Source organism: Phodopus roborovskii, unplaced genomic scaffold, assembly GCF_943737965.1.
Source record: "Phodopus roborovskii unplaced genomic scaffold, PHOROB, whole genome shotgun sequence".
Lineage (NCBI taxonomy): Eukaryota > Metazoa > Chordata > Mammalia > Rodentia > Cricetidae > Phodopus > Phodopus roborovskii.
In genome coordinates, this window is record NW_026125052.1 from 15,414,590 (window position 1) to 15,439,997 (window position 25,408).

Below are 25,408 nucleotides of genomic sequence, written 5' to 3' on the forward strand. Positions count from 1 at the left end.
GAGAAGTAGTCTGCCCATGGAGACAATGTCGACACTCTCAAGGGGCTAGGTGCTTCCCTTGAAGACCAGCTAGAGCTTAACTCAGCCTTTGCCTCCCAGCAGGACTAAAGACTTCTCCCTTCCATGCCCAGTCCTCACCCAGACCTGACACAGCCCAGTCAAGCCGCCCAGCCAAGCCACTCCTTCTTCTCCTACTCTCTGTTCAAGGCAATGTGATCTGAGGAGGAGGAAGTAGCCCCAGACCAGAGGCAATAAGCATGTGTGTGTGGACACTGCTACTGTGATGAGCCCTAGGGGATGATGGGAATTTGGAGCAGGTCTGGATCAAGGAAAGCAGCAAGGGCTAGAGTGGCTTTTGACTTTGGAAAAAATCAAAGGGGGCTTCCTGAAGCCAGTGCCTTTTTCATGTAGGGGACTTATGTGTCCTTTAGAAGGAGGTGTCTGCTTCAAAGGGACCAAGTACTGCTTTACAGAGGGACAGAGGTGGGTGTGGCTGATCATCTTGGAGACTAAATGTGCACAGCTAGACAGTAAGGAATGTTCAATGTGTGAGGTAAGGACTGAAGCAGGAACATGGTCTCACAACAAGCTGTGAAGGGTCATGGCCTAGGATCCCAGAATAAGACCTGGCTATGGAGTCTCTAAGTATGAGATCCAGTCCAGCCCCAAAATTTACTACCCATCCACCAAGCAAGCCCTTCATCTCTATAACAGCAGGGTCCTCATCTCTAAGATAGGAAGGACAGACCTTGACCATCTATGGTGGTGAGTACTGAATCAGACACATGGATTAAGTGTGCCTAGCTGGTGTACAGCTGTCGCTTGAAAAATAATTATTAAATGTGTTCTATGGTAAGTGTCCCAAAGAACCCTGGCAACGGTTCCAACACCACCTCCACCCTCTCCAGTCCTCCCCATCCCATGGGATAAAGCAGAAAAGTGAGCCACCTTCTGGGACCCAAACTCTTTACACACACAAGAATGAATGGATGCACACTCAAGGCAGTGGTGGCGCACGCCTCTAATCCCAGCACTCAGGAGGCAGGGGCCAGTGGATCTCTGTGAGTTCAAGGCCAGCCTGGCCTAAAGACTGACTCCCAGGACAGCGGGGCTACGCAAAGAAACCCTGTCTCAAAAAATAAAAATATGTATGATCATTCAAGGAGGAAAGAAACAACAGAGGTAAGTGTCAGCATGGTGACTTCCTCAGAACTGTATGTCACCAGAAATACTGAACACATAGCCAAGAGGCATTAATGAAAAGAAACGTGATTCTTTATTGAAGGGACAGAGAGCCATACAAAGGTCAGTTGCTTTCATGCACCTCCATGCTCAAAAGCAGGGAAAGCTACAATAGGGAAAGCATGCAGAGCCCAGGACTGGGAAGCAGGAGAGCTCTTCATGAACAGGCATGAACAGGGAGTCTGCTTTGCCAACCTCGCTGGCCAGTGCCTCTCTCAGCCCAGAGAGAGCAGGGGTAGCAAGGGGCTTTTCTCCTGCACCAGATACTTAGATTTCTCTCTTACGAGAAGAAACCACCTTTCCATCGACTGATTCCTCCACACTAATGTGGAAATTGCTGCTGCTGCTGCCGCCACCTCCTCCCAGGGAGGCTGCAGGGGAAAAAAAAAAAAAGGCAGGTTAAGCTCTGGGAAAATGGACAGCACTCCTGCAAATAGCCACTGGACAATCCCTCTGGAGCTCCCAGGAAGTCTGGTGGATTACTCATCAGAAGTGAGAGCTGGTAACCTCTGGGATGCCCAGCAGTGAACAGTACAGGGGATTTTAAACTGTACGTGAACAGGAGTTACTGTGAGTATCAAATCACACCAGCACGAAGGTGAGATAGGGCAGAAAAGCAAGCCCTTATCAAAGCCTGCGGGACCTGGAATGTTCTTAGGAAACTTCTAATCTCAGTCTCACCTAGAGTCCCTGGGGAAGGGGGATATCTGTAGCAAGAGTACCCTGACTTATTGGGATAGCTGTCTCCTCCTCCTTCCTCTTCTCTGTAGGTAGAATGATGCCTCCAATACTCTGTTCCCACCCATACCTACCGGCTTTACCCTCTCTTACCTTCCCTGACACCGATGCCAGCCATCCTGAAAGAGAAGGGACACTGGGTATGAGGCAATGAAGAAAGCTCCAACCTCCCTAAAGGAGCCCTGAGTGGACAGCTGAGCCATCCTCTCCAGCCGCCCCCCACACCACAGTGACTTTTCTAAGGGCTAGGTCATCCTGGTGGCCAGCCCCTCAGGTTCCATCCCAAACAGACAGATGAGGAGTTGTAGTCATGCCCTGTCCATCATTTACAGGAGAAGCACAGGTCCAGAGAGTAGAAATGATATGCCCAAAGTAACAGCCGAACACCAGAACGGAGGACTCCAGACTCCTTAGGTCTCCTTCCACTCAACAAAGCAGCTCTTGGGATAGCCTGATTCCCTCTTATGATGGCCCTGGACCCCAGCCTATCTGTTGCCCTCCTTTCTCTCCCTGCACCTGTGCACCTACTTAGCATCCTGGCCCTCAAGCAGGTTGCGGTAGGTGGCGATCTCCTGCTCCAGCCGAGTCTTGATGTCCAGCAGCATGTTATATTCCTGGTTCTGACTTTCCATCTCACAGCGGAGCTCACTCAGCTGGGTCTCCAAGCTACCAATGAGCCCCTGGATCTGCTGCAGTTGTGTGGCATAGCGGCACTCCACCTCTGCCAGAGAGTTCTCCAGCCCAGCTTTCTGGTGGAGTAACAGACCCATAAACCCATTAGGCTAGAAGGCAACCCTCTGAAGGGAGAGGGGAGGGAGGGTGGTAGGGAGTGCCTGAGATGACAAGAATGTGTGAGGTGGGGTGAGGCTTTGCCAGCCATGAACGATGGGCACATGTGTCACCCAGTAGGGACAGAGTGACCGTACCATGCTGAGCTGCGACTGCAACTCGATCTCCAGCCCCTGCATGGTGCGTCTTAAGTCTGTGATCTCCGTCTTGCTGGTCTGGATCATTTCCGTGTTGGAAGCCACCTCCTTGTTCAGCTCTTCAGTCTGCAAGTCCCACGTGAGAAACATGAGCCTCATGGGCCTCCTTGGAGGCCTATGGAATGGGAAGGGGGGAGAGAGCAGAGCTGGGCGTGTCAGACCCACCTTACTGAAGAACCAGGCCTCTGCATCCCGACGGTTTTTCTCCGCAATGGCCTCATATTGTTCCCTCATCTCGGCCAGCATGCGGGTCAAGTCCACCCCAGGTGCTGCATCCATCTCCACATTGACCTGGCCGGCCAGCTGACTGTTAAACTCTTTCATCTCCTGCAAGGGGGTGGGGGGATCAGCCATTTAGAGACAAAGCTATGAAGCAAACCAAGAATTGGGAGTCCTGAGAGCTAACTCTGTCTCTAACTCGCAATGCGACCTTAGCACGTCATCACACCTCCCTGTCTGTGCTCCCCCTTGGATCACATAGACCCCTCAGTTCTGAGGATCTTTCTTGCTCTGGGTCCTAAAGAAACAAGGATCTTGAGATAATAAGCCCATGATGCAAACCAATCCTGCAGTTCACAGCTGGCCTGGCCTTGGGTCCAGAGAACCTCCGTGGGGGCCCCCCAGGTGCATTTCTTAATCACCAAGCCCTCAGAAGACTGTGACAAAAGACTGGCTGTCCTGGTCTTCTTCCTACCACCCCGTCTTGCTGTCACCTCCTCATGATTCTTCTTCAGATAGGCCAGCTCCTCATTCAAGTGCTCAATCTGCATCTCCAGGTCAGTCCTGGCCAGGGTCAGCTCGTCCAGCACCCTGCGCAGCCCGTTGATGTCGGCCTCCACACTCTGGCGCAGGGCCAGCTCATTTTCATACCTGTGGAGGGGAAAGGAGCCAAAGGCAGGAAAGGTGAGGAGCCCAGGTTTCTGAGTCAGAGAGGAGGAAGGCTGGGGGCTGGAGGCTGGGGCTGGGGCTGGGGCTGGGGCTGGGGCATGAAGCAATGGGAACACACTTGAGCCTGAAGTCGTCCGCTGCCAGCCTGGCATTGTCAATCTCCAGGATGACACGCGAGTTGTCAATGGTGGCAGCCAGGATCTGCAGGAGACAGAAAGTTGTGCCTAAGGGCTGCTGCTTTTTCTGCCCTGTGCCCAAGCCCCCCCTCTTTGCCAACCACTCCCCAGCTTCACTTCCTGTGCGCTTCAGTTGTGCTGACCCATGCTACCTTCCCTGGGGCACCTTCAAGGCATAGAACACTAAGGAGGCAGCATTGCCTGGCATGGCCTGGGGGACATGGCTAGCCAAGGCTGGGCTGCAAGGGATACAGTTGGCTCTGTCAGGTAAAAGATCTCCAGAGACACACTAGAACAGCCTACTTGGGCACAGATCATAGCGGCTGCCTCCTGCATGCCTTGGCAGAGCCCTTCATCTCCAAAATATTGCAGCCATTGGGAGCTTGGACAGCAGCTAAGGAACGTGTTTGCAGCTAAGGAAAACAGATCCAGTTAGTAAAAGGGAAAGTGAGCGGGTGCCACAGCCGATACTGAATCTCCTAAGATACAGCAACGATCAGCAATAAAGACACCCTAAAGGCCTGAAGCAAACAGTCCTCGCATTTAGGGTTCTTGAGGCTGTGCCTGAACAGCACACGGGTCAAAAAGTTAAAGCAACATTTACAAAAATCCCCGAAGGTTTTTGTGGGGCAGGGAGAAGGAGTTTCTCTCTTCGTTGCCCCCATCTGCAGCCCCATGTATCCAAATGAGATTCCCAAGACCCTCCCCCAGCACTGTCAAGTGAAACAGATGTGTTCCCACATGTGCCTGGGAAGCAGGTGCATCCCAGCCTTGCCGAGGTGACACGGCAGGGAAGGACTTCTCTTAGTCAGCAGTAATGATGCTATTACAGATGTGTACAAGGCACCCTCTGCCTGTTTCCCTCTGTCTGACATAGGAGAACTTACTTTGTCCCGGATCTCTTCCATGGTCTTAAAGTAATGGCTGTAGTCTCGCTCTGGACTGGCTGGGCTCTGCTTCTGGTACCAGTCCCGGATTTTCACCTCCAGCTCCGTGTTAGCCTGCTCCAGGGCACGCACTTTGTCCAGGTAGGATGCCAGGCGGTCGTTGAGGTTCTGCATGGTGATCTTCTCATTGCCAGAGAGGAGGCCTCCATCGCCACCACCAAAGTCACCAAAGCCACCGCCAAAACCCCCACCGAAGGCTCCACCGAAACCGCTACCAGCACCGCCACCAAAACCACAACTCATACCGCCCCCATACCCTCCTCCTGCCCCCGAGGAGACAAACCTAGCAGACGAAGCAGAGATGCTTCGGCTCCCGCCTCCCCCGTAGAGACTCCCTCCACCAAAGCTGCCTCCACCAGCACGGAGGGAACCCCCTCGGGTAGAGCCACCTCCAAAGGTGGAAGAAGTTTGCAAGAATGTGGTGGCCATGGTCAGGCAGCCTGTGCCTTCGTGTCCTCTTCAATCAGGAGGGACTCTAGCAGGAGCTTCTGAGCTGGGCTGAAACCAGACTACAGTGCTGTCACCCCTAGCCTGGGACTCCTTATATACCCTTTCGAGGGGGTGGGGGCCTCGCCTCCTCCCCCTGAGTGGAGCCAACTCCTCTGCCTTCCAGACAAACACAGCTGCCTGCACCTCCACAGGGCTCACTTGTGGGGAGCTTTTCTTTTCTTTTTTTTTTTTTTTTTTTTTTTTTCCTTAATGCAACAAGAGAGATGATTCAGAATTAATGGGGTTTTGCTCTAGGCCATAGTTTTAACACTTGGATTGCAGGTTCATTTCTCACTTCAGGAAGAAGAGAGCCACAAGAGCAAACCCTCAGCATAACACAACTTCCAAGTTCCCTCATGCCCCATCCCGTTAGAGCAGCCAGGCCAGCTCTGCCCCCACCCCACCCCACTGCTAGCATGAGCACCTCAGCCAGGTAGATAGCTCCCTGCTCTTAGCTTCTCTCATCACTGCTCTGGGCTCCCTTCTCAAATGCCTTGTGCACGAGCCTTCGGGCCATGGAAGTCCCTAGGAATGAGAACACAGGGGACCACAGTGAAGGCTGAGGAGAGGGTCTCAAGTCAATTTCCAAAGGAGTTGACCAGAAAAGCCAGTACCTGTCCCTCTTTCCCATCCTTGGTACCTGGACTCTCTCCTCTCACGGCCCCTCCCATCACTCCAATCCCACAAGTCCTTCCTACCTCTTCAGTCCCCCCCACCCCACCCCCAACCCAGGGTCCTGGCTAGTTCACAAAAGCCCAGAAGGCTCAGGCTGACAGGAGTCTGATTGATGACCCTGTCACCTGCCAACTGCACATGTCACTGAACCTCTGCTTGCTCCCAAGACGCGTTGGGGCAAACCCCTGCAGATAAGACCCAGGCAAGTTCCAGAAAGTCCCCTGCCTTCTTTAGCAAAAGACATGTCCCTGCTTAGCAGGGCCAGATTAACCCCCATTTGCCTTCACAACTGCTGCCAGCTGGGGAGGGGCTGAGCTAGAGGCTGTGCTCTACGTGCCTAAATACTGGGAGGAAGGTGGAAGCAGTGGGGGGGGGGGGGAGGGCTGGCAGGCAGGTGGGACACGGAAAAGGCCAAGGAATCAGTCACTGCTACACTGAGGCCCAAAAGGACAGGCGCACATTCAAGAGGGCCCTCTGCCACCAGCTCAAATAGCCCTATTTTCCTAAGACAATGTCACTGTGGGCAGCACCACCCAGACTGGAGCGGGAGAGAGCACACAGGACAGCTCCTAATGGGGAGCTGCAATAGTAAATAGTGGACCTGCGTGCCTTGGGCCTGTCTTTAAACCCCATTTCTACCAATGACTCCTGTGAAAGTCTACACAGTCAGCCTCTTTGTGGTATAGGACACTCACTTTATGGGTCATGCTGAGACTCAAGATTCCCATCCTGCCTCTCCCTGACTTCCCATCATCCATCTGAGGGGGCTTGATGGCTGCAGGTCTGACACCTGCACCTCCTGAGACCTCTCCAGGAAAAACTCTGCCCTCAGACTTGGAGCTCGGCAGCTCCAGCTAGCCATCGGATGGCCATTCTTTTGCTGTAAGAGGATAATCCTCTACTTCTGCCCCATGTGTCCGAGATTGACAAAGCACTTCCGTATCCACAACCGCCCCCAATCACATGACACAGAGCACAACTGGGACCCAAGTTTCAGAAGGAACGAAATGAAGGCTCAAAGGGGGTGACACCATGAACACGAACACGGGACCCTCCTGGAAAGGGGATTACCAGGACTTTGCCAGTCCTTTGACACCCCACCCACCCACCCAAGCAAGATATAGAAAACGTTCCTGTTATCTGAACTGGGTTAAAAGGAGAACTACAGGCCTCGGGGAGAGGCCTCCTCACCAACTTCACAGCAGGCCAGGCCTTCTGGTGCTGGCTCCAGACAGTATAGTATTGTCTTATGAGTGGGAGGATATTGTCTTTTCCTTCCAAAGAAAAATAATCAAACCCAGATCAGTCAGAGCTCATTAAACCCTCTGCAGACATGGCGGCCCCAGCAATTAACACAGAGAACAATTCATCTTCCATCACCCCAGGGGGAGGGAGAGCTGTACTCCAGCCAGCTCCTTTCTGCACCCTAACTCCCCGCTAGCAGCTCTTGGGGAGACTTTCCTTCCACTCTGGTCCAGGCCAGTAGTGACACCTGCCTTCTTCTCTGTCCTAATTCAAAAGTAAGTCTCTAATCTCAGGGCTGGGGAGATGGTTCAGTCAATAGCATATTCCCCGCACAATCATGAGTACTCAAGTCCAGATTCCCAGTACCACTAAAAGCCAGTCATAGTGCTAGAGGCTTACAGTCCCAGCAGGGGGTATTGGGGGGAAGCAGATCACTGGGACTCGCTAGCCAGACAATCTAGCCCAATCAGTCAGCTCCTGACTCACAGCATGACCCTGTCTCAAAAACCGAGATGGGAAGGATTGGAGAAGAACTCTGGCCTTCATGTGTTTGCACACAAGAAAGGAAGGAAAGAAAAACGGATGGGAGGAGGAAAGGAAGGAAGGGAGAGAGGGAGGGAGGGAGGGAGGGAGGGAGGGAGGGAGGGAGGGAGGGAGGGAGGAAGGAAGGAAGGAAGGAAGGAAGGCAAGCCTTGATCTCAGTCCAAACAGCTACTGTGAGCGCATGTCTGGGTGAGAAGGTGAGGTCTGCAGCATCTTCATCAGCAGGCTGGATAAATATGCGCCTATGCGCCTGTTTCTGACCTTTGCCCACACAGACATAACTGCTGCACAGAAGGAACCAGGTGGCTGATGGGAAATGTGTTACAAACTGGAGGGACCGTGATAGTAGCCACAGTGGAAAGACCCAGCTCTTCTGTCAGTCCCAGATCGCCCCAGAAACAGCTCTGAGCCTGAAACAGCAAAGCCCTTCTCCTGAAAACACAGAGACACTTCCTTCATCCCACACCCCAACCTGCATCCTCCTGTATCGGTGACCCAGCCACCTGCCACACCCCGCCCCACAGTCACATTCCAGGGGCCCCTGGGGCAGAGGGAGGGTTTCTGCTGTGACAAGAGAGGCTTTCATAGACAGGGACAAGGATCTCCCAGCAATCTGAGGTTGGGGTGAGGCCTGGCCTCTGCCACCAGCTCCAAATCCTCTGGGGAATTTAAGTGCTAGAAAGTGATTGAAGGTATTATTAAGGCAGAGGTGGGCAGAAAAGAGGAGAGCCGGGCTCTGGGACCACACTTTTATAATCAGCCTTATGATTTGGAGCAAGTTACGGTTCAGAGAGACCCACCAGGAAAAGAAATAGCGCCTTCTTTTGGCTTATCTGGAATCATGGCATGGGGCAACCAACATTCAGTGTGCTTCCCTAATAGGCCTTCCTATTGTCCCCTCCACCACAGGTCCCTGCCAGATGTCCTGAGAGCCAGCACCCAGCAGCCAAGGCCTTGTTTTATAGGTCCCTTGTTTACCCTGAATTGGCCTCAGCTCTTGGCAGCTGAATTGTAAACCACAGGGTCACCATACCTACCCAGGAGCAGAGCTGAACCAGGAAGCTGCAATTTTGTTCCTTTGTGAGCTCAGGGCAGGCTCCAGACAAGCCAGGTTGGGGACCCAGGTAGGCGGTCTAGCTCACAGCCCAGACACATTCCAGGCTCTGAGCCTAGATAGGAGCTGGTGGGTGTTAAGGGTCTTAGGCAGGGTGGCTGTGTAATGAATGTGTTGGTACCTGCACACAGGCATATGCTGACAAGGACACCCACTCCAAGCTTGCTTTAAACAGAATGTCTAAACCCCAAAGCCCCAGTGTGGGTTAAGTAATGTGTCAGGACAAAACGCCTCAGGAGATCCCCATCCTGAGATGTCACATGAAACAAGGCTAAGAGAAATGATGTCAACTCTAAGAGACCACCTGGGTCACAGTGGCTAAGAACAGGATGGCTTTGATGCTAGCCCTGATTGTGTTGTATAGCTGCGTGTGGCCTCAGCCAGAGGTTTAACTTCTCTGAACTCATTCCCTTCTGTATAAAATGCAGCTCATCCTACCTCTGGGGTTGTTTCTATTAATGGCACATAGTAGGTGTTCAAACTGCATTCATTTCATACACACATCCCAGCCCAAGGGAGTGGAGTGGAAAGGAAACAAAGTCTGAGCCTGTTTCAAAGCCCACTTCTGAGGGTGGAATGATGGCTCTGGCTGCAGAATCATTTACTGCCCAAGCACAAGGACCTGAGTGTGGAGGCCAGCACCCACAGGAAAAGCTGGTGTGGGGTCACAAGATGATTTTGTGGGTAAAGGCAAGTGCCACCGAGCCTGACACCTGAGTTAGATCCCTAGAACACATGTGGGTGGAAGGAGAGAAGTGACTCCTGAAAGGCGTCTTCTAACCTTCACAACCGCATGCATGCGTGTGCATCCGCACCTACACACGCTAAATAGATAAACAGATGTAAAAAGAAAAGGCCAGGTGTAGCATTGCACATCTGCAATCTCTACACCAGAGGGTGATTACAGACGACACCTGATGTTGACCTCTGGCCTCTACACACACACACACACACACACACACACACACACACACACACCTCACTTTTGCCACGTATTATAGCAGCTACATACACAACCAACCACTGGACCTCGCTAAGCCCCACTTTGGCTCTCTTAAGTAGAGACAAGATTGTTGTAAAGAATAGGTTAGATAAATGACCGGTACAGATGGGGATCACCATCACCATAGCAGCGTGTTCTTATCCCCACTCCCTATCCTGGGACAGGATGGACACTGTTCAAATAAAACAAGGGGCTAAGACATAACCCATCTCCATGGGCTGAAATAAGCAAAGCATCGTTCTTCCCCTGGAGGATAGTTTTATTGGCAAGTCAAGGAAAGAGCTGGAGTAAATGTATCACCCCAGTCATGCCCCTCACCAAGGGAGTCTCACTGGCAACAGGGCCAGAGCCCAGGATCAGCTCATATGGCCTTGGGAGTGGGCAGGTTGTTGTAGTGGGCTTCCTGGCCCTCAAGCAGGCTGCGGTAGGTGGCGATCTCCTGCTCCAGCCTGGACTTGATGTCCATGAGCTGCTGATACTCCTGGTTCTGGCGCTCAGTGTCAGCGCGCACATTGCTCAGCTGGGCTTCGATGCTGCTGATCACACCCTGGATCTGTGTCAGCTGGGCTGAGTAGCGGGCCTCTGTCTCTGCCAGCGTGCCTTCCAGGGCTGCTTTCTGGGGAGAGGGAAAGGGGACATGACTCAGCAGAGGCAGGTTCCTGAATGCAGGCACAACCACCAGTCAAGCTACCTGAGGTTGAATGGACACATGTGTGCAGCCCGTAGGGTGGAGACACATACCATGCTGAGCTGGGACTGTAGCTCAATCTCAAGACTCTGGAGGGTACGTCGGAGGTCGGTGACTTCTGTCTTGCTTATCTGGAGTTGCTCAGTATGGCCAGCAACCTCCCTGTTCAGTTCCTCGGTCTGTAACAGGACAATTCCAGGAGAAAATAAGCACCAAGGCATATCTTTATGTGGGGGGGGGGGCTCAGGGTCTCTCTCCTTGCCACCCCACAGGATACCAACATCCTCTGCATACCCGAGTGATGAACCAGGCTTCAGCATCTTTCCGGTTCTTCTCAGCCATGACCTCATACTGACTTCTCATGTCACTCAGGATCTTGGCTAGGTCGACTCCTGGAGCAGAATCCACCTCCACGCTGACCTGGCCACCCACCTGGCTCCTCAAGGCACTAATTTCCTGCAAAGACACCACAGAAGTGGGCATGTCAAGACCTAAACATGCTGGCTCTGGACCAGGTCACTCCCCCAGGCCCTGAGCCAAAGAGGGCTTGTTTGGAGGTGCAGGTCCAGGAGCCAGCAATGGAGAGCACATGTGACGGTCACCATGCCCTGCCGGGACTGTGAGAGGCATGGTCACAAGCCAGGTCCATACTGATGATAGAAGAAATGAGGTTTTGCTCAGTGAGTCCAAGGTAATAGTGTCTCTCAGTTCTGGGACAGAGGGACAGGAGGCCTGTTTGACCCACCTCCTCATGGTTCTTCTTCAGGTAGGCCAGCTCCTCCTTCAGGCTCTCGATCTGCATCTCCAGGTCGGTCCTAGCCAGGGTCAGCTCATCCAGCACCCGGCGCAGGCCATTGATGTCGGCCTCCACGCTCATGCGCAGGGCCTGCTCTGTCTCAAACCTTTCCAAGGAAATAGCTGCAGTCAGGCTAGTGCTGGCTCTGTGTCTGCCAGCTTCCCCAGAATTTAGGAGTGTGTGGGGGTTTGCTTCAATCTAGCTCAAGAGCGGGGAAGGGCAGAGTCTAGCCCTCCATTGCAATGATAAATGCCTGGGGTCCCTCCCAACATTCTGCCCTGGCTTCTGAAGCCCCAAAAGCAGGGATACTTACTTGGTTCGGAAGTCATCTGCAGCCAGGCGGGCATTGTCAATCTGAAGGACAATCTTGGAGTTTTCAATGGTGGCACCAAGAATCTAGAGGGGAGGAGGCCAGCAGTTGGTACCAGTTTGACAAACTGGTATTACCTATCCACTTTCCTCCCAGAGAAGGAAAGTGAAATGAATGAATAGTCCCACTCTCTAGATACTATCCACCAGCCTGTTCTCTGGGAGGCTTTGGCGTGGGTCCACAGTCCCAGAGGACACACTGTGCAAGAGGTTGGGTGAAGGGAGTCAGGCAGAGAGGCAAGTCCAGACGGACATGTCTAAGACCTGTTCAGGTAAAACTCAAGTGGTCTAAAAGGTCTATAAACCTAAGGCAGAGAGGTATTAAAAATCACTTGTCCCACGAGCTGTGGTGGTGCATGACTTTAATCCCAGCCCTTGGGAGTCAGAGGCAGATGGATCTCTGAGTTCGAGGCCAGCCTGGTTTACAAAATGAGTTCCAGGATAGCCAGGGCTACACAGAGAACCCCTGTTTTGAAAAAAAAAAAAAAATAGAAGAAGAAAAATCATTTATCCCAATCTATATCCCAACCTCAAAGCACATTCTACCTTCCACGGGGTGGGGCAGGGTGGGGCTGTCTTTCATTGATCATCTACAATGTGCCAGGCACCTCGGGTACCTTACCCTTCATAGTCACTCAGTCTCACGTCCACGTTGGTACTATCCCTGTACAGAACTGGGAATCCTGAGTTTCCCCATTCTGAAGACTATCTGATCTGAGGGCTTCATTCAAATCACCCACTGATTTAAATACCTGGGCTTGATGTTTTCAAAGATTGGGTCACCAGAGAGATAGTCATTTGCATGATTTGTTGTTGTTGTTTTATGTTTTTGTTTTGTTTTGTTTGGCTTGGTTTCCTCTGGTTTGACTTTTCCAGACCGAATCTCACAATGTAGCTCAGCTGCCATTAACCTCATCATCCTCCTGCCTCAGTTTCCTAATGCTGGGATTATAGGTGTAAGCCACCACATGCAATTGCGTCAGCGCTGGGGAGGTGCCGTATTGGAGAAAGCAGAGCAGAATATAAAATTCAGAGTGACCATTCACAGTGGAGTAAGAAATGCTTCTAGATACATCTCCAGTAGGGGTGAGGGAGGGCAAACGGACCAAGGCAGGAAGAGGGTGCTGCCTAGGATTCCAGCCATGAGTCACTGAGTTAGAAAGCCCTACTCTCACAAAGAATAAAATAAAAAAGAAAGTTAAAAAAAAAAACTCATAATAAAAAAAGCACTACTCTTGCTGTTTGATTGGCATCTGTAACGTTTGCACCCAACACCATGCTGGGTTCATATAGCACTGGAAAAACACTCTAGAGAACTACATGTTGGGAGAAATAGTGGGGAGGGACCTGCCTTCCTGGTTTCTGGTATACTTCTTCAGGACACAGCTCTTCCCTGGCAGAGAAGACCATGCCCCATGCAACAGGCCTGTGGTTCACACAGGCCTGTGGTTCACACAGACCTGAGGGTTGCCTTCTCCATACCTGATACTCCAGGAGGGAAGTCCATACCTGGTACTCCAGGAGGGAGGGCCACATAAGCAGGGGCCATCATCTCCCCCTCCCATTTTTCTTTTCTCTTTTTCTTTCTTTCTTTCTTTTCTTTTTTTTTTTTTTTTTTTTTTTTTTAATGTTAGGGGTTTTTGGGAGGAGGTGTAGAGAGAGACTCATGTCGCCCTGACTAACCTCATATTAAACGAGCATGGCCATGATTCAACCTCTAGCCCAACGGTTCTCAACCTATGGGCCGCGACCCATTTGGGGTCAGCGGACCCTTTCACAAGGATTATCTAAAACCGGTGGAAAACACAGATAGTTACAATATGATTCATAGCAGTAGTAAAATTACAGTTGTGAAGTAGCAAGGAAAATAATTTTATGGGTGGGGGTCACCACAACATGAGGAACTATATTAAATAAAGGGTCGCAGAATTATTAGGAAGGTTGAGAACCATTGCTATAGCCTCTACTTCCCTGGTGCCGGGATTATAGGCCTGAGCTACCATGAGGGACTAGAAATGTTTTTTTGAGATGGGGTTTTGCTATGCAGCCCCCAGCTCTTACATTCTTCGCATAGCTCCTTGTGCATAGCTCCTTGCCAGCAAGGAGCTATGCGAGCCTGGGTGGTCCCCTGGGGGAGAGAGGAGTGGGAGGAGGGCCGATGTGAAGAACAACAGATAAGCACTGAAAAGAACGCTGAAAACTCCCGGAAGAGGGTCGCTGGCTCAGGTGAGCCAAGGGTCCGCAGATTAATATCCTGCAGCATCCAGCTGAGACTATGGCTCCGTCTCCCTCTCTGCTCAGCCCACAGCTTGTCGCATTGCTCTCTCTTTGAGTATTCCTAACCCTCTCTCTCTCTACGCACGCCCCCACCATCTCTGAAGGCCCCACCCACTTACCTGTTTGTCCTGGTTTCTTCCACCCTGCCTCCATTCGAGTTCCAGGGTTCAGCCCAGCCTTTCTGCCCCACCCTGCGGGTTCTTCCACGAAGGTGTAACGGGTTTGCCCGCCCGCGGGCTGGGTTTCCACCTCCTCCCCGCCCTGCCGCCCAACCCCAGCAAGTACAGGTCCCAGGGCCCCCGCCACTACCCACCTTGTCGCGCAAATCCTCGATAGTCTTGTAGTAGTGGCTGTAATCGCGGGAGGGTCCGGGCCCCTGCTTCTGGTACCAGTCGCGGATCTTCACCTCCAACTCGCCGTTAGCCTGCTCCAGGGCGCGCACCTTGTCCAAGTAGGAGGCGAGGCGATCGTTGAGGTTCTGCATGGTGAGCTTCTCATTGCCAGCCAGCAGACCGTCGGACACAGCCAGGGTCCCACCAAAACTTCCGCCATAGCTTCCGCCATAGCTTCCAGAGGACGAGGACACGATGCGGGTGGAGGACACGGACACACCGCGGCCGCCCGAACCCCCATGGATGCTGGGTGCACGGAAAACACCCCCTGACCCAAAGCGCACCGAGCCGCTGCCCAAGCCCCCGAAGGAAGAGGCGGCCGAGGACTGGCGATAGCTATAGGAAGTCATGATGAGGAGGAAGACTGGAGTGAAGCGACAGGGGACACAGGCCTGAGAGCAACTGACCGCAGGAGGAGTGGCAAGGCCCTCACCTGGGGCTTTTTATGCCCCAGGCGGGAGGGGGATGGAAATATCGCAGGGGCGGGAATTTCCAAGCTCCTGAGTACAAATATGGGCTATCTCCCCATTGGTCAGTTCCTGGTGACACTGCCCCTGCCTCTTCCCTCCCAGGAGCCAGAGGCCCCAGAGTTGCCCCACCCCAGGCCACTCCAAAGCTACTGCCAAGACAGCATGTCCCTATTCTGTCTCTTCAGCCCCCTACTACACAGGTTTAGACAATGCTGACTCCCTGAATGACAGTATCACCCTGGCCCTTTAAAACCTCCAAGAATTTGATGCCCTCAGGAATCACACCCCTTTGCCCCCCTACTCAGTGACCACTCTGAGAGGCCCCCTTTGGAATTATGTTAATAAATCCCTCCCTCCTCGTGAGCACACACACACACCAAATTTCTACACACCACTGGAAATAACAACCTCTCAGAGCTGCTTGATGGCAAAGACCACCACCCCAACTCCCCATCGGTTCCTTCTTGACAAATACAGATTCCTGTTCCTTGGCTGTCTGAGACAAAGTTGCCCCACCCTGCTGTAGCTATACAAGGCCCTAGGTGACAATAGATACAGCTGCAGGAAACGCCAGGCCACCAAAGTGCTTCTCCACAGCACTGTAGGTGCTTAATCCTGACCTCCAACATGGTTGATCCAGCTCAGAAACTCAACCCTCACCCCCACAGGGACATCTCCACCCTCCCTATCCCAGTGTCAAGATAGACTTAACAAGACCTCTGTTGAGTTTCTTCAGTATTCCCATGATGAGCACTCTGAGCCTGGCAGATGCTGATCACTTGCCCATGAGGCATTTGGCACCTGCCACCCAGAGACAGAAATGGAATGGGACCTGCCTCCTTGAGTGGTTCTGAAGAGGGTTAGAGTGTGTTACAATGGTGCAGGCTGAATCCAGTGGGCCTTGGACACCTCCTAGAACAGAGGTGAAGGAATGAGTGACTAAAACCAGTAACATAAAGAGGAGTATTCCAGAATGGAAGGAGCCCGTCTCCACACCCAGCCCCCAGTGTGACAACTCCAGATCTCTCTGGATCGCTTCCTTAGGCCAGGCTCCCTGATACATACTGCGGGGACACTTGAACAGCTTCACCTTCAAGTTCCTGCCCACTCCATCTCACTAGTCCTTAGTAACTGTCTAGTTTTGTCAAAGCTGTCTCTGTCTCAGGACAGAGATCCTGTGCCTCCTGAAAATGGGGCTAAGGAGACAGGGAGAAAGGCCAGCCACTCCCTATCACCAGCCAGTTTCCCCTGTGACATGAAGGAAGATGAATGCAGAATATTCCTAGTCAGCTCTCTTTTCTTCATAGTATCAGCTGGTCTTCTATGACTAAAATGAAGAATTGTTTCTCTAAAACCCAGTGCACTGTCTTCTAGCCACCATCTTCTCCAGGAAGAAGGCAGCAAAAATATTTACACACACACACACACACACACACACGCACGCACGCACGCACGCACGCACGCACGCACGCACGCACAGGACCCTACCATGACCATGAGTGACTGTAAACTAAAATCAGTTGTAGAAGGACTCCAGGGAGCCCAGGACCAGTCAGGAAATGGGGTGTGGCTCAATCTTCATAAAGGTTTTAGTGGCTAGGGTTATCGAGCCACTGTGAGTCATTCCTTATCTGGCCCTGAGGAGGAGGCCTGCTCTCTTGGGGGGAGGTGAAGGAAGAGATTGGCCAGATAGTTACTAAGTTCTAAGCCCCAGCAGCACCTCTGGTATTCCAGCCTGACTGGGGGTAGGAGAGGGGTCTCTGGAAGGGACTTTGCATCCAGAAACAAAGACTAGGATGAACAGCGATGCCAGGAAGATCGTTGTGTTCTCAGCTCCCTCGGCTTCAAAGGAGGTTTCTGTCCACTCCTGCCAAGGTGACATTACCCTGAGTACAATCTTACAAAGCCTTCTCAGGCCTCTTTGGAGCCTAAAACAGTGCAAAGAAAACAAGATTCTCTGCCCATTTAAAGATAAGGAAACCACTCCACTAAAGGCAGTAACTTTGCCAGAGATGCTCAGCCAAGATGTCCAGATTCCAACCTCTTGACCCCAGCCCCACGAAACCTGGGATTCTGAGTGTGAAAGACTCTGCATGCCCTTCCAAGAATATGCAGCCCACAAATAACTCTTTATGGTATCAACAATCGGCCCCAGACTGGCCTGGAGTCTGGCCACTGAGGGCCCAGTCAGAGAGAAGACCCTGTCCCCTGTCTTTGGTCTCAGCAGTGTCCAACCCAGATCTCAATAATTGTGAAGGGCTTAATCAGAGTGCCTGGCAAATAGCACTCTGATTGCTTCATTATTATTATTTTATCATATAATGTTATTCGTATTAAGTAGTATGTAGTTGTCATAATTATAAGTACGAGTATTGTTGTCTAACTCTGTTTAATGGACCACTGGCTCTTTTGTCCCCTGACTCTTAGCAATAACCCTCAAATGACATGAAAGGCTGATCTAATCCAAGAGTGCGCAGAGAAGTAAGGTAAGGTGTCTTAGGTCACAGGCCTACTGAAGAGCGTTCATTCCTGGCTATCAGGTAGAGTCCCTACATCTCCATCTGAGCATAATCTAGAAGTTTCCTCCACTTAGCAAAGGCTTCTACATCTCTCAGGAGAGGTGCTAAAGGTAGGGAACTTTCCTAATCCCTGAGAAAACTGGGAAAGGTTTGGGGTTTGCTGGGAGTGAAAGCCCCTGAGTAAAGTGGAAGTGTGTGATGACAGTGACAGCATGGTGACAAAATAAAAATGGAGGTGATAATGGTGACAGCAGGTGATCATTGTCAGCTCCTATTGCCCAGGGCCATTCTGCAAGAAATTGGTAATCTGGTAAATTTTGTATCTTTGTCTCTACTTTATAGTTGAGAAAACTGGGGTTCAAAAGGCTAACAACTGAACCCCATGGATAAGAGGTGAACCTGGGCTTCCAGAACAGATCTTTAACCCCCCTGGAGCCACAGTCCCAGCCATTATGGTTTTTTCCGATTTCACTAGACAGAGGTCAAGGTGTTTCCTCCACTGGCCTGGAGAAAGACTTGTTCAGTTAAGGAGGTCATAGTGTCACCCACGAAGGTCCTTACTTGTCCTTTCTACTTATGTTCAATCATTTAGTAAATCACTGGACCACTGGAGCACTGTTCCTCCTCCAAGTTCAGCCTAGTAGAAGAGATAGACTTGTGCTGTAGAGGAAAAGGGTAGATGTGAGGAAAGTTTCACGAACTCAGCTGCAGAATAAGTTAGCCTGTTGTTACCTAGAGAACTATTCACTTCTCCAGGGACCATCAACACTGAGCACTCAGGGTTCCTCTCACCCTGCCATTCACTGAACACGCAACAAGCCCCTTCATCCATACCAGTTTTGTTGCTAGGTTCTGAGATACAGGTGTAAACACAAGCTTTTCCTGTCACCAAGAGCCTGACGTATGTAAGGGATTATAGATAGAGACAAATGAGCTTTGATGAAATGGTAGCCCACACCTGTGATACTAGCGCTTGGGAGACTAAGGCAGGAAGATTGTTGTGTCTGAAGTCAGTCTGATTCTAATGAAATCTGTCTCTCAAAAAAAAGGGGGGGAAGAAAAAAGAAAAGGGGGAAGGGTAGATTGGATGTGCACATCTAACGTTAGCCCCTTTCCAAAGCCCTAAAGAGACAAGAGGGATGCCTAAAGGAGAGTAAGGAGCTGCAGAAGATGCAAAATCTCCTCAAAAACTAGAGGTGTAGTAGGAGAGACTCCAAAACCTAAGGTATAGGAAGAGAAAAGAGAAGCAAACCCAGAGGAGGTGGGGAATACACAGCACTAAATCTCTGGAAGTTTCTACAAGCAGCACCAGGCTCCCACTTAAACCCCATCCCCAATGAAAGAAGCTGGTTGACCACTTCTCTCCAGTCCAAGAAAATGTGCAAGGTTCACTTTTCCCCAGTCAGTGAAGAATGCAAAGGGGTGGGTGGGTGGGTGGGTTGGTAGGTGGGTGGGTGGGTGGTTGGTTGATTGGTTGGTTGGTTTCCTGAATCACATCCCCCAGTCAAAAATTGCAGAATTCCATCTCATCAAGTATTGGGAAAGCTGCAGGGAGATGAATTGACAGCCATTTGACAGGTAACTTCTCAGGGCCTTTTATTTTTAAAAAACCCCCACAAGCCACCTGGCTGACTCTTTTTATTTGACCCCAGAGAATGCCTTGCAATGTGTTCAGGAAAACACACAAAAGGGAGGGTCTTTGAAGAAAAGACAGAAACAATTGCAAGTGAGCAGACAGCTAAGTACATAAAATCTAGGGAGGAACAGGGGCGGAAATCAAATAGAATGAGTAATGTCAACAGAACTCGGAAAACCCTAAGAATGAGTTGCTGGGTATAATAAAAGCAATGGGAGGCCATGACACATGCTATGATAAACGCCCCTTGGCATATGGTTGAAAGATGGCTTTTTCTGCAGGTGCATATGAATACAGCTGTAAGCATGTCAATAAGGAAAAGTACAGACTGGCTGGAGAGGTTTCTTCGGGGAGACGCTGATTGGAGGGCAGAAACTGAAATCTATGTGGTTTTCATCTTTGCAAGAGTGCGTTTGTGTGTTGTTTATTTAAATTAAATGCTGTCTAAGAAACACTGTATAATTGACTTGTAGAGCTGGCTGCATTCAGGGCTAAGGATGACTGTTGGTGAAGAGCTTGCTTGCTGGGCAAGCATGAAATCCTGGGTTAGAGCCTGTGGTGGTTGGAATGGGATGTCTTGTATAGTCTTGGGCATTTGAATGCTCGGTCCCCAGTTGATGGTACTGTTTGGGAGGGATCTCAGGAAGTATGGCTCTGTTGGAGGAACTGTATCACTGGCAGAAGTTTCAAAACCTTGCCCCATTACCAGCTTTCTCTCTCTGCTTCATGCTTGCAGTACAACATGTGAACCCTCAGTTCCAGATGTCATGATGCAGGCTTCTGCCATGCTTTCCCACCATGAATGACACTTACCCCTCTGGAACCATAAGCCAAATAAACCCTCTCTACTATAGGTTTCCTTGTGGTGTTTTGTAACAGCAAATAGAAAAGTAACCGATCCAAAGAAGTCCCATTAATGAGGAAATAAAGCCAGGCATTGAGGTGTAAACTTGTAATATCCATGCTAGAAGGCAGAGACAGGTAGGTCCCTGGGGTTTGCTGGCCAGCCAACCTAGTGTACTCCATACCAATGAAAGACCTTGTCTCATAAATAGACAGATGATTCATACATACATACATACATGCATACATACATATGAATGGCTCCTGAAGAACTGAAGAATGAATGATACCACAGTTAATCCTGACTTCTGTAACTATATGCATATGTGCACACGCGCACACACACACACACACACACACACACACTAGAATTGGCTGCGTTCAATACAATACCACCCTCTTCCCTCACCATGTGCACCCCTACATTCCAATGACATGTCAGTCTTGATCTAGAAAGAAAGCAGGGTGTTTTAGAAAGGGGAGCAAGCATGGGAAGGAGAGGCCCCCTGGCCAGCACTTGTCTTTGGGGCTGGTTTTACAGGGCAGAAAAAGTCAAGAGGGATTTGGAAACATCTGATAGTGGGAGGCTCTTCAGGCCCCACAGGACTTTGTCCCAGAGGAAGCTGCCTTCCCACTCTGATTCCACAAGAGTCAGAAGCAATGATGGAATTGTTGGGCCCTCGGGCATTCCCACACTGGGCAGGAAGACTCGAGCTAGTCCTTCTGAACCCCACAGGGATGAAGCTGGCACAGGTCACAGTGTATCCTGCAAGGGCCTGCATCCACCGGCTACCAAACACCAAACACCAGCCACCAACTACGGGCCACCAACCACCGGACACCAAGGTTCAGGTGAAACTTATTTATCAGACCAGAACTGACATATTATTTCTTAATAAAGAAAGAAACACACACACACACACACACACACACACACACACACACACACACACACACACACTTCGAGAGCTAGCACAATGGCTTGGCAGTTAAAAGCACTTGTTCTTGTAGACGACCTGAGTTTGGTTCCCAGTACCCACATGGTGACTCACAGCCACCTGCGACTCCAGTTCCAGGGGATCCAATGCCTTCTTCAAACTCCAAGGGCACCAGGCACACATGTGACACACATACATAACAGAGAAAACACACATAAAAGTTTTGTTTTTAATTAAAGAATAAAGCACTGTGAACAGAAACGCCACACCCCTGCAGGGGAATGAGGCCCTTCATCAGGTAGAGAAAGTATCTAACTTGGCCTACTGGGTTACTTGTGTGGGGTGGTATTTTCTGGAACGGAGTTTAAAAGAGCAGCTTTGATCTTGAGACCAGCCCTTTGCAAAGGTGAGGAAGTAAGGGCCATTAGGGGTTAAGTTCTCATTGTTAGTGTAAGGCATGAGAAGCCCCTGGATCAGACTCCAAACAGTTAGGGTCTGTCTGCTGGAGAACGGGGAATTTTGTTTCCTATCTTGTCTGCCAGGCTGGAGGACAAACCAGACTGGGTGAGAGGTATCTTGGGAACTCAGGGGCCAATAATGGCTCACCTCAGGTACTTCCTGCAAGAAGGATCTGGAAGAGGGGGCAGGGCAGATGCTGTGAGTCAGAATGGCCCACGGTGTTCCTTTACGTGCCCTGGGGAGAAAAAAAGCAGTCTGACCAGAACCAGAGCAAAGGTGGGGGGAGGGAGAGAGGGAGGAGGAGGGAGATCCTAGGAAGGCTAGAGTGAATATGGACCTGAGAAGGCACAGGCTTCCCTACACACAAGGTGAGGCCCAGCTCTCCTTGGTCAGGTTAGCTCAGCCTCACCCTCCCCTGTTCTGTATGGGCCCTGTTTGGAGCCCCTGCCCTGCCCCAGGTCGATGTGACCTGGAAGGAGGCATGGGATCTACCAGACTCAGAGTGGTTCTTCTCCCTCCCTAGCCAGCCATCTTCCCCTACCACCACCACCCCCCTCCACACACCCCACTCCACCCCTCTACATCCCCACTTCCCACCCTCCACCCCCCATACCCACCACTAGGGTCTGTCCTGGGAGGTGGGGGATGGGACAAAGTCTCTAGGACTCTGAATTCAAAAGCTTTGCATTTCTAGACTAAGCTCACCAAAGAAGGTGACAGTCCTGTCCAGGAACTTTAGTGAACTCCCTCATCTATGAGAAAAGAAACTCCTGGTCACCAGGGAGCCTCCAGGGAGCCCCTACTACGAATGTAGAGACACTGGGCTGAAGGAAGCAAGCACCCAGCTTCCAGGAGAGACCAGGCCTGTGGCCTGCAGGATTCTCCCTGTCCCCCTGCCTTCTCCATTACCTGGGCCACTGGCTCTGCTCCACTCAGGCAGTGTCTCTGCTGAGCCCCTCCGGCTGGGTTCCCATGGCTCCCAGAAAACACCCTGACAAGTCACAGGCCTCTAGCTTAGTTAGAATCCAGCCCCAGGCTGACCTGGTGCTTATCACATTTAACAGTCATTTGCTAGGGTAGAGGAAGAAAGAAATCCTTTGCAAATGAATAGACCCAAGTCTTTGTAGACTACCTTCTTTGTTTCAGGCACCTTCTAGACCCAGCCAAAGCGTCCTTTCCCACTGGAACTCATTCCCATGGTGGAATGTGGGGAGTTGGGGTGCTGGCAGAGCTAGAAAGAGGCCTGACCCTGAAGGTGAGGTCATTGAGGGAGGTCAGGACGACCTAGGAATGAAGACTCAGATGAGGAGCCTTTTTCTTTCCTTGGAGGAGCTTGCCTGGAGAGGAACCTTCCAGACTGAGAGTATAGGCAGAGTCCCCATGAGGGAGAGAAGCCAGGTGTGTTAGGGAAACATCTCCCAGACCACGGGTGGAGAGTTCAGGAGGTGAGCCAGGTCAGGGTGCAGGAGGTGATGCCAGAGGGGGCTGGGTAGGAGACTGCAGTCTCGTTAGGGAGATGAATGCTCTTTTCTGAGGAGAGAGGAGCACTGGGGAGCCCTCAGCGGCTCTCTATGGCATTGATTTGGGGGTAGGAGGCAAAAATGAAACCTGGAGACCATGAAATATGCCAAGGGCTGGAGCTGGTGGGAGACTGTCAAGGCCTGGAGGAGCTGGCCTCCTGCAGTGACACCAGGAGGACATTGGTCTGGCATTTGCACTGATTTGAGAGTGTGATTAATCCAGTTACCCCCACCCCAGGAGACAGTGGTGTCCCTGGGGTCCTCCTGCTTTGGCAGGGGCTCAGGCAGAACTAGGTTCCCTTCTCCAAGGACAACACTCTCTGTCTGCCAATACTGATGCTCACTGAGGCAGGGGAAGGACGTCATCTGCCCAACGGGAGGAAAACCCAGTCTGGCTGCAAGCTCCTTCGCAAGTAGGGCCTTGCAGGAGATGGCCAGCTTGCCTGAGTCTCTGGACCAGAGTGGCAAAGAGTGTGGAGGAGAAGGGGCATGCCTATGAACAGTTGGAAGACACCCCAGTGGCTATAAAGTCAGAATGCTGCACCCCAGGCCTAGCTGCCCCTGGCTGCTATGAGCTTCAATATAACTCATCACCCAGGAACCTGGCCCCCTAGAGCTGGAAGCATCACACTGCTGGGGGCTGGGACCTGAAGACAAAGGTATCCTCGCCCAAAGAAAAACGTTCTGCCCATGCTGAGCTTGGTAACTGAGAAGCACTTTGAACAGGGCACACACAGTACCTTGGAAGGAAGCACACACATTTATTGGCACAGGTACACAGAACAGACTTCAAAAGCTCGTGGATTCCTATGAGCATCGCCCACCCATTCCAGGCAGGGTCTTCCCACAGCAGCCTCATCATCGCCATGACAAGGTATTAGCCGGGCCAGCACTAGGGACAACAGGGATCCACCAAGGACCCACATTTCAGAAGCTTCATCTGGTTTCCACTGGTTCAGTTCTGCCTGGATGTTGCATCTTCCAGGGGAATGCCATGGGGTCAGGTGTGGAGTGTTCTACTCACACCGTTTGGGATTAGGCAAAGGTTTAAGATTGTGAACCTTCACCAGAGATACCCACCCTGGATCACCCAGCCACCGCAGTGAACACACACTCTGCACTCGGGTCCTGGAACACACAAACTAAAGAGACTTCCCACAATCAGACCTGTACCTGTTGGGCTCAGAAGGCTGGGTCTGAGCCAGGGAGAGGAGGGATGAAGTGAGAATACAGGAGGGAAGGGAGGAGGGGAAGGGAGAGGATCTTAACCTTCCCAGGCTTGCCAAGCCAGGTCCCCCTGTCCTTATTCTCACCTTGACATTAAGAAAACATGGTGTTAAGCAAAATAGCCCAGATTCAAACGGACAAATACCATGCTTTCTCCTGTAAGTGGATCCTAGATTTTCATTTTATTCGTGCGAGCATATGTGGGGAGGTACAGGTCATGAAACTAGAAAGTGGCCATGAGAGGGAAAAGGTGGGGAGTGGAGGGTGGTGAGGGATGGAGTTGGAGTATGTGTAACACAAAAGCAGAAGTAGGCACATGATCACAGTGGCAGACACATCGACTTACATTACACAACACAAGCATTCAGATCTCACTGCGATGTAGTCACACATTTGACGCCTGTTTACACACACTGACACACATACTCAGACTATACTAATATTCTGACATTCACACTTACACTCTCATACTCACACATGAGCACATACTCACACTCGCTGTCCCATTCATACACTGAGGCACAATGCTCAAACACTGGCATGCTCACACTTGCTAACACGCTTGCTAAAATTAACGTGTGAACACATACTGTCACACACTGAAGCCTAAGCTCACACTCACTCACCCACTGACAAACAGTAAAAAATCACATGCTCACATGCTCATACATTGCCTCACTCATACGCTGACACATGCTCAGAATCAGACTCTGAAACTTGTTCTCTCTCTCCACACACATACACACACACACATACACATTAACATGCTCAGACTGACATATGAATGCACACAACACATGCAGACACATCACACTCTGACAAGATAAAACATACATATGCATACATCGGCATACATTTTGACTCACACCTACAGCTCACATTAGCTCATACTTGCACAATGACACACATATTCACATACTCACACCAAAACACATGCTTATATTACACACATTTACACAAACACACTCATGAACACTAGCACATAGTGACACACACTCATACAAACTAATAGGCTCTTCCACACTGACACACACTCACACTGATATAAACATACACACACACACACACACAAAGACTGACATGTTCACACATTGACATACTCATACAAACACTGACATGTTCACCCACTGCCTTGAGTTCCCACTCATACAAAAGCTCAAGAACATACCTACACCAACACATCTTCACATGGACACACACTCAAACTCATACACTGATGATAACATCC

The 25,408-nt window shown here is 50.9% G+C and overlaps 2 protein-coding genes across 2 annotated transcripts; both read right to left on the reverse strand.

Moving 5' to 3' along the window:
* Window positions 1-1,257: 1,257 nt before the first annotated feature.
* On the reverse strand, window positions 1,258-5,503 carry Krt15 (keratin 15). The gene is made up of 8 exons (XM_051176722.1): window positions 4,918-5,503; window positions 3,973-4,055; window positions 3,680-3,836; window positions 3,132-3,293; window positions 2,907-3,032; window positions 2,509-2,729; window positions 2,074-2,099; window positions 1,258-1,613 (listed from the first exon to the last, which is right to left on the reverse strand). Exons 1-8 carry the CDS (start codon window positions 5,404-5,406, stop codon window positions 1,510-1,512), a joined length of 1,368 nt encoding a protein of 455 aa, XP_051032679.1. The 5' UTR covers window positions 5,407-5,503; the 3' UTR covers window positions 1,258-1,509.
* A 4,781-nt stretch (window positions 5,504-10,284) lies between these two features.
* On the reverse strand, window positions 10,285-14,991 carry Krt19 (keratin 19). Its single transcript, XM_051176852.1, has 6 exons — window positions 14,490-14,991; window positions 11,844-11,926; window positions 11,480-11,636; window positions 11,029-11,190; window positions 10,788-10,913; window positions 10,285-10,662 (listed from the first exon to the last, which is right to left on the reverse strand). Exons 1-6 carry the CDS (start codon window positions 14,916-14,918, stop codon window positions 10,408-10,410), a joined length of 1,212 nt encoding a protein of 403 aa, XP_051032809.1. The 5' UTR covers window positions 14,919-14,991; the 3' UTR covers window positions 10,285-10,407.
* Between the last annotated feature and the right edge of the window lie 10,417 nt (window positions 14,992-25,408).

Excerpts from the sequence above, each read along its gene's own strand:
- Krt19 (XM_051176852.1), bottom strand. The coding sequence starts at position 14,918 with ATGACTTCCTATAGCTATCGCCAGTCCTCGGCCGCCTCTTCCTTCGGG. Across the intron at positions 11,637-11,843 it reads GCAGATGACTTCCGAACCAA|GTTTGAGACAGAGCAGGCCC; the intron begins GTAAGTATCCCT and ends TTCCTTGGAAAG. Across the intron at positions 11,191-11,479 it reads TGAAGAAGAACCATGAGGAG|GAAATTAGTGCCTTGAGGAG; the intron begins GTGGGTCAAACA and ends GTGTCTTTGCAG.
- Krt15 (XM_051176722.1), bottom strand. The coding sequence starts at position 5,406 with ATGGCCACCACATTCTTGCAAACTTCTTCCACCTTTGGAGGTGGCTCT. Across the intron at positions 3,294-3,679 it reads TGAAGAAGAATCATGAGGAG|GAGATGAAAGAGTTTAACAG; the intron begins GTGACAGCAAGA and ends ACCCCCTTGCAG. Across the intron at positions 2,730-2,906 it reads TGCAGTCGCAGCTCAGCATG|AAAGCTGGGCTGGAGAACTC; the intron begins GTACGGTCACTC and ends TTACTCCACCAG.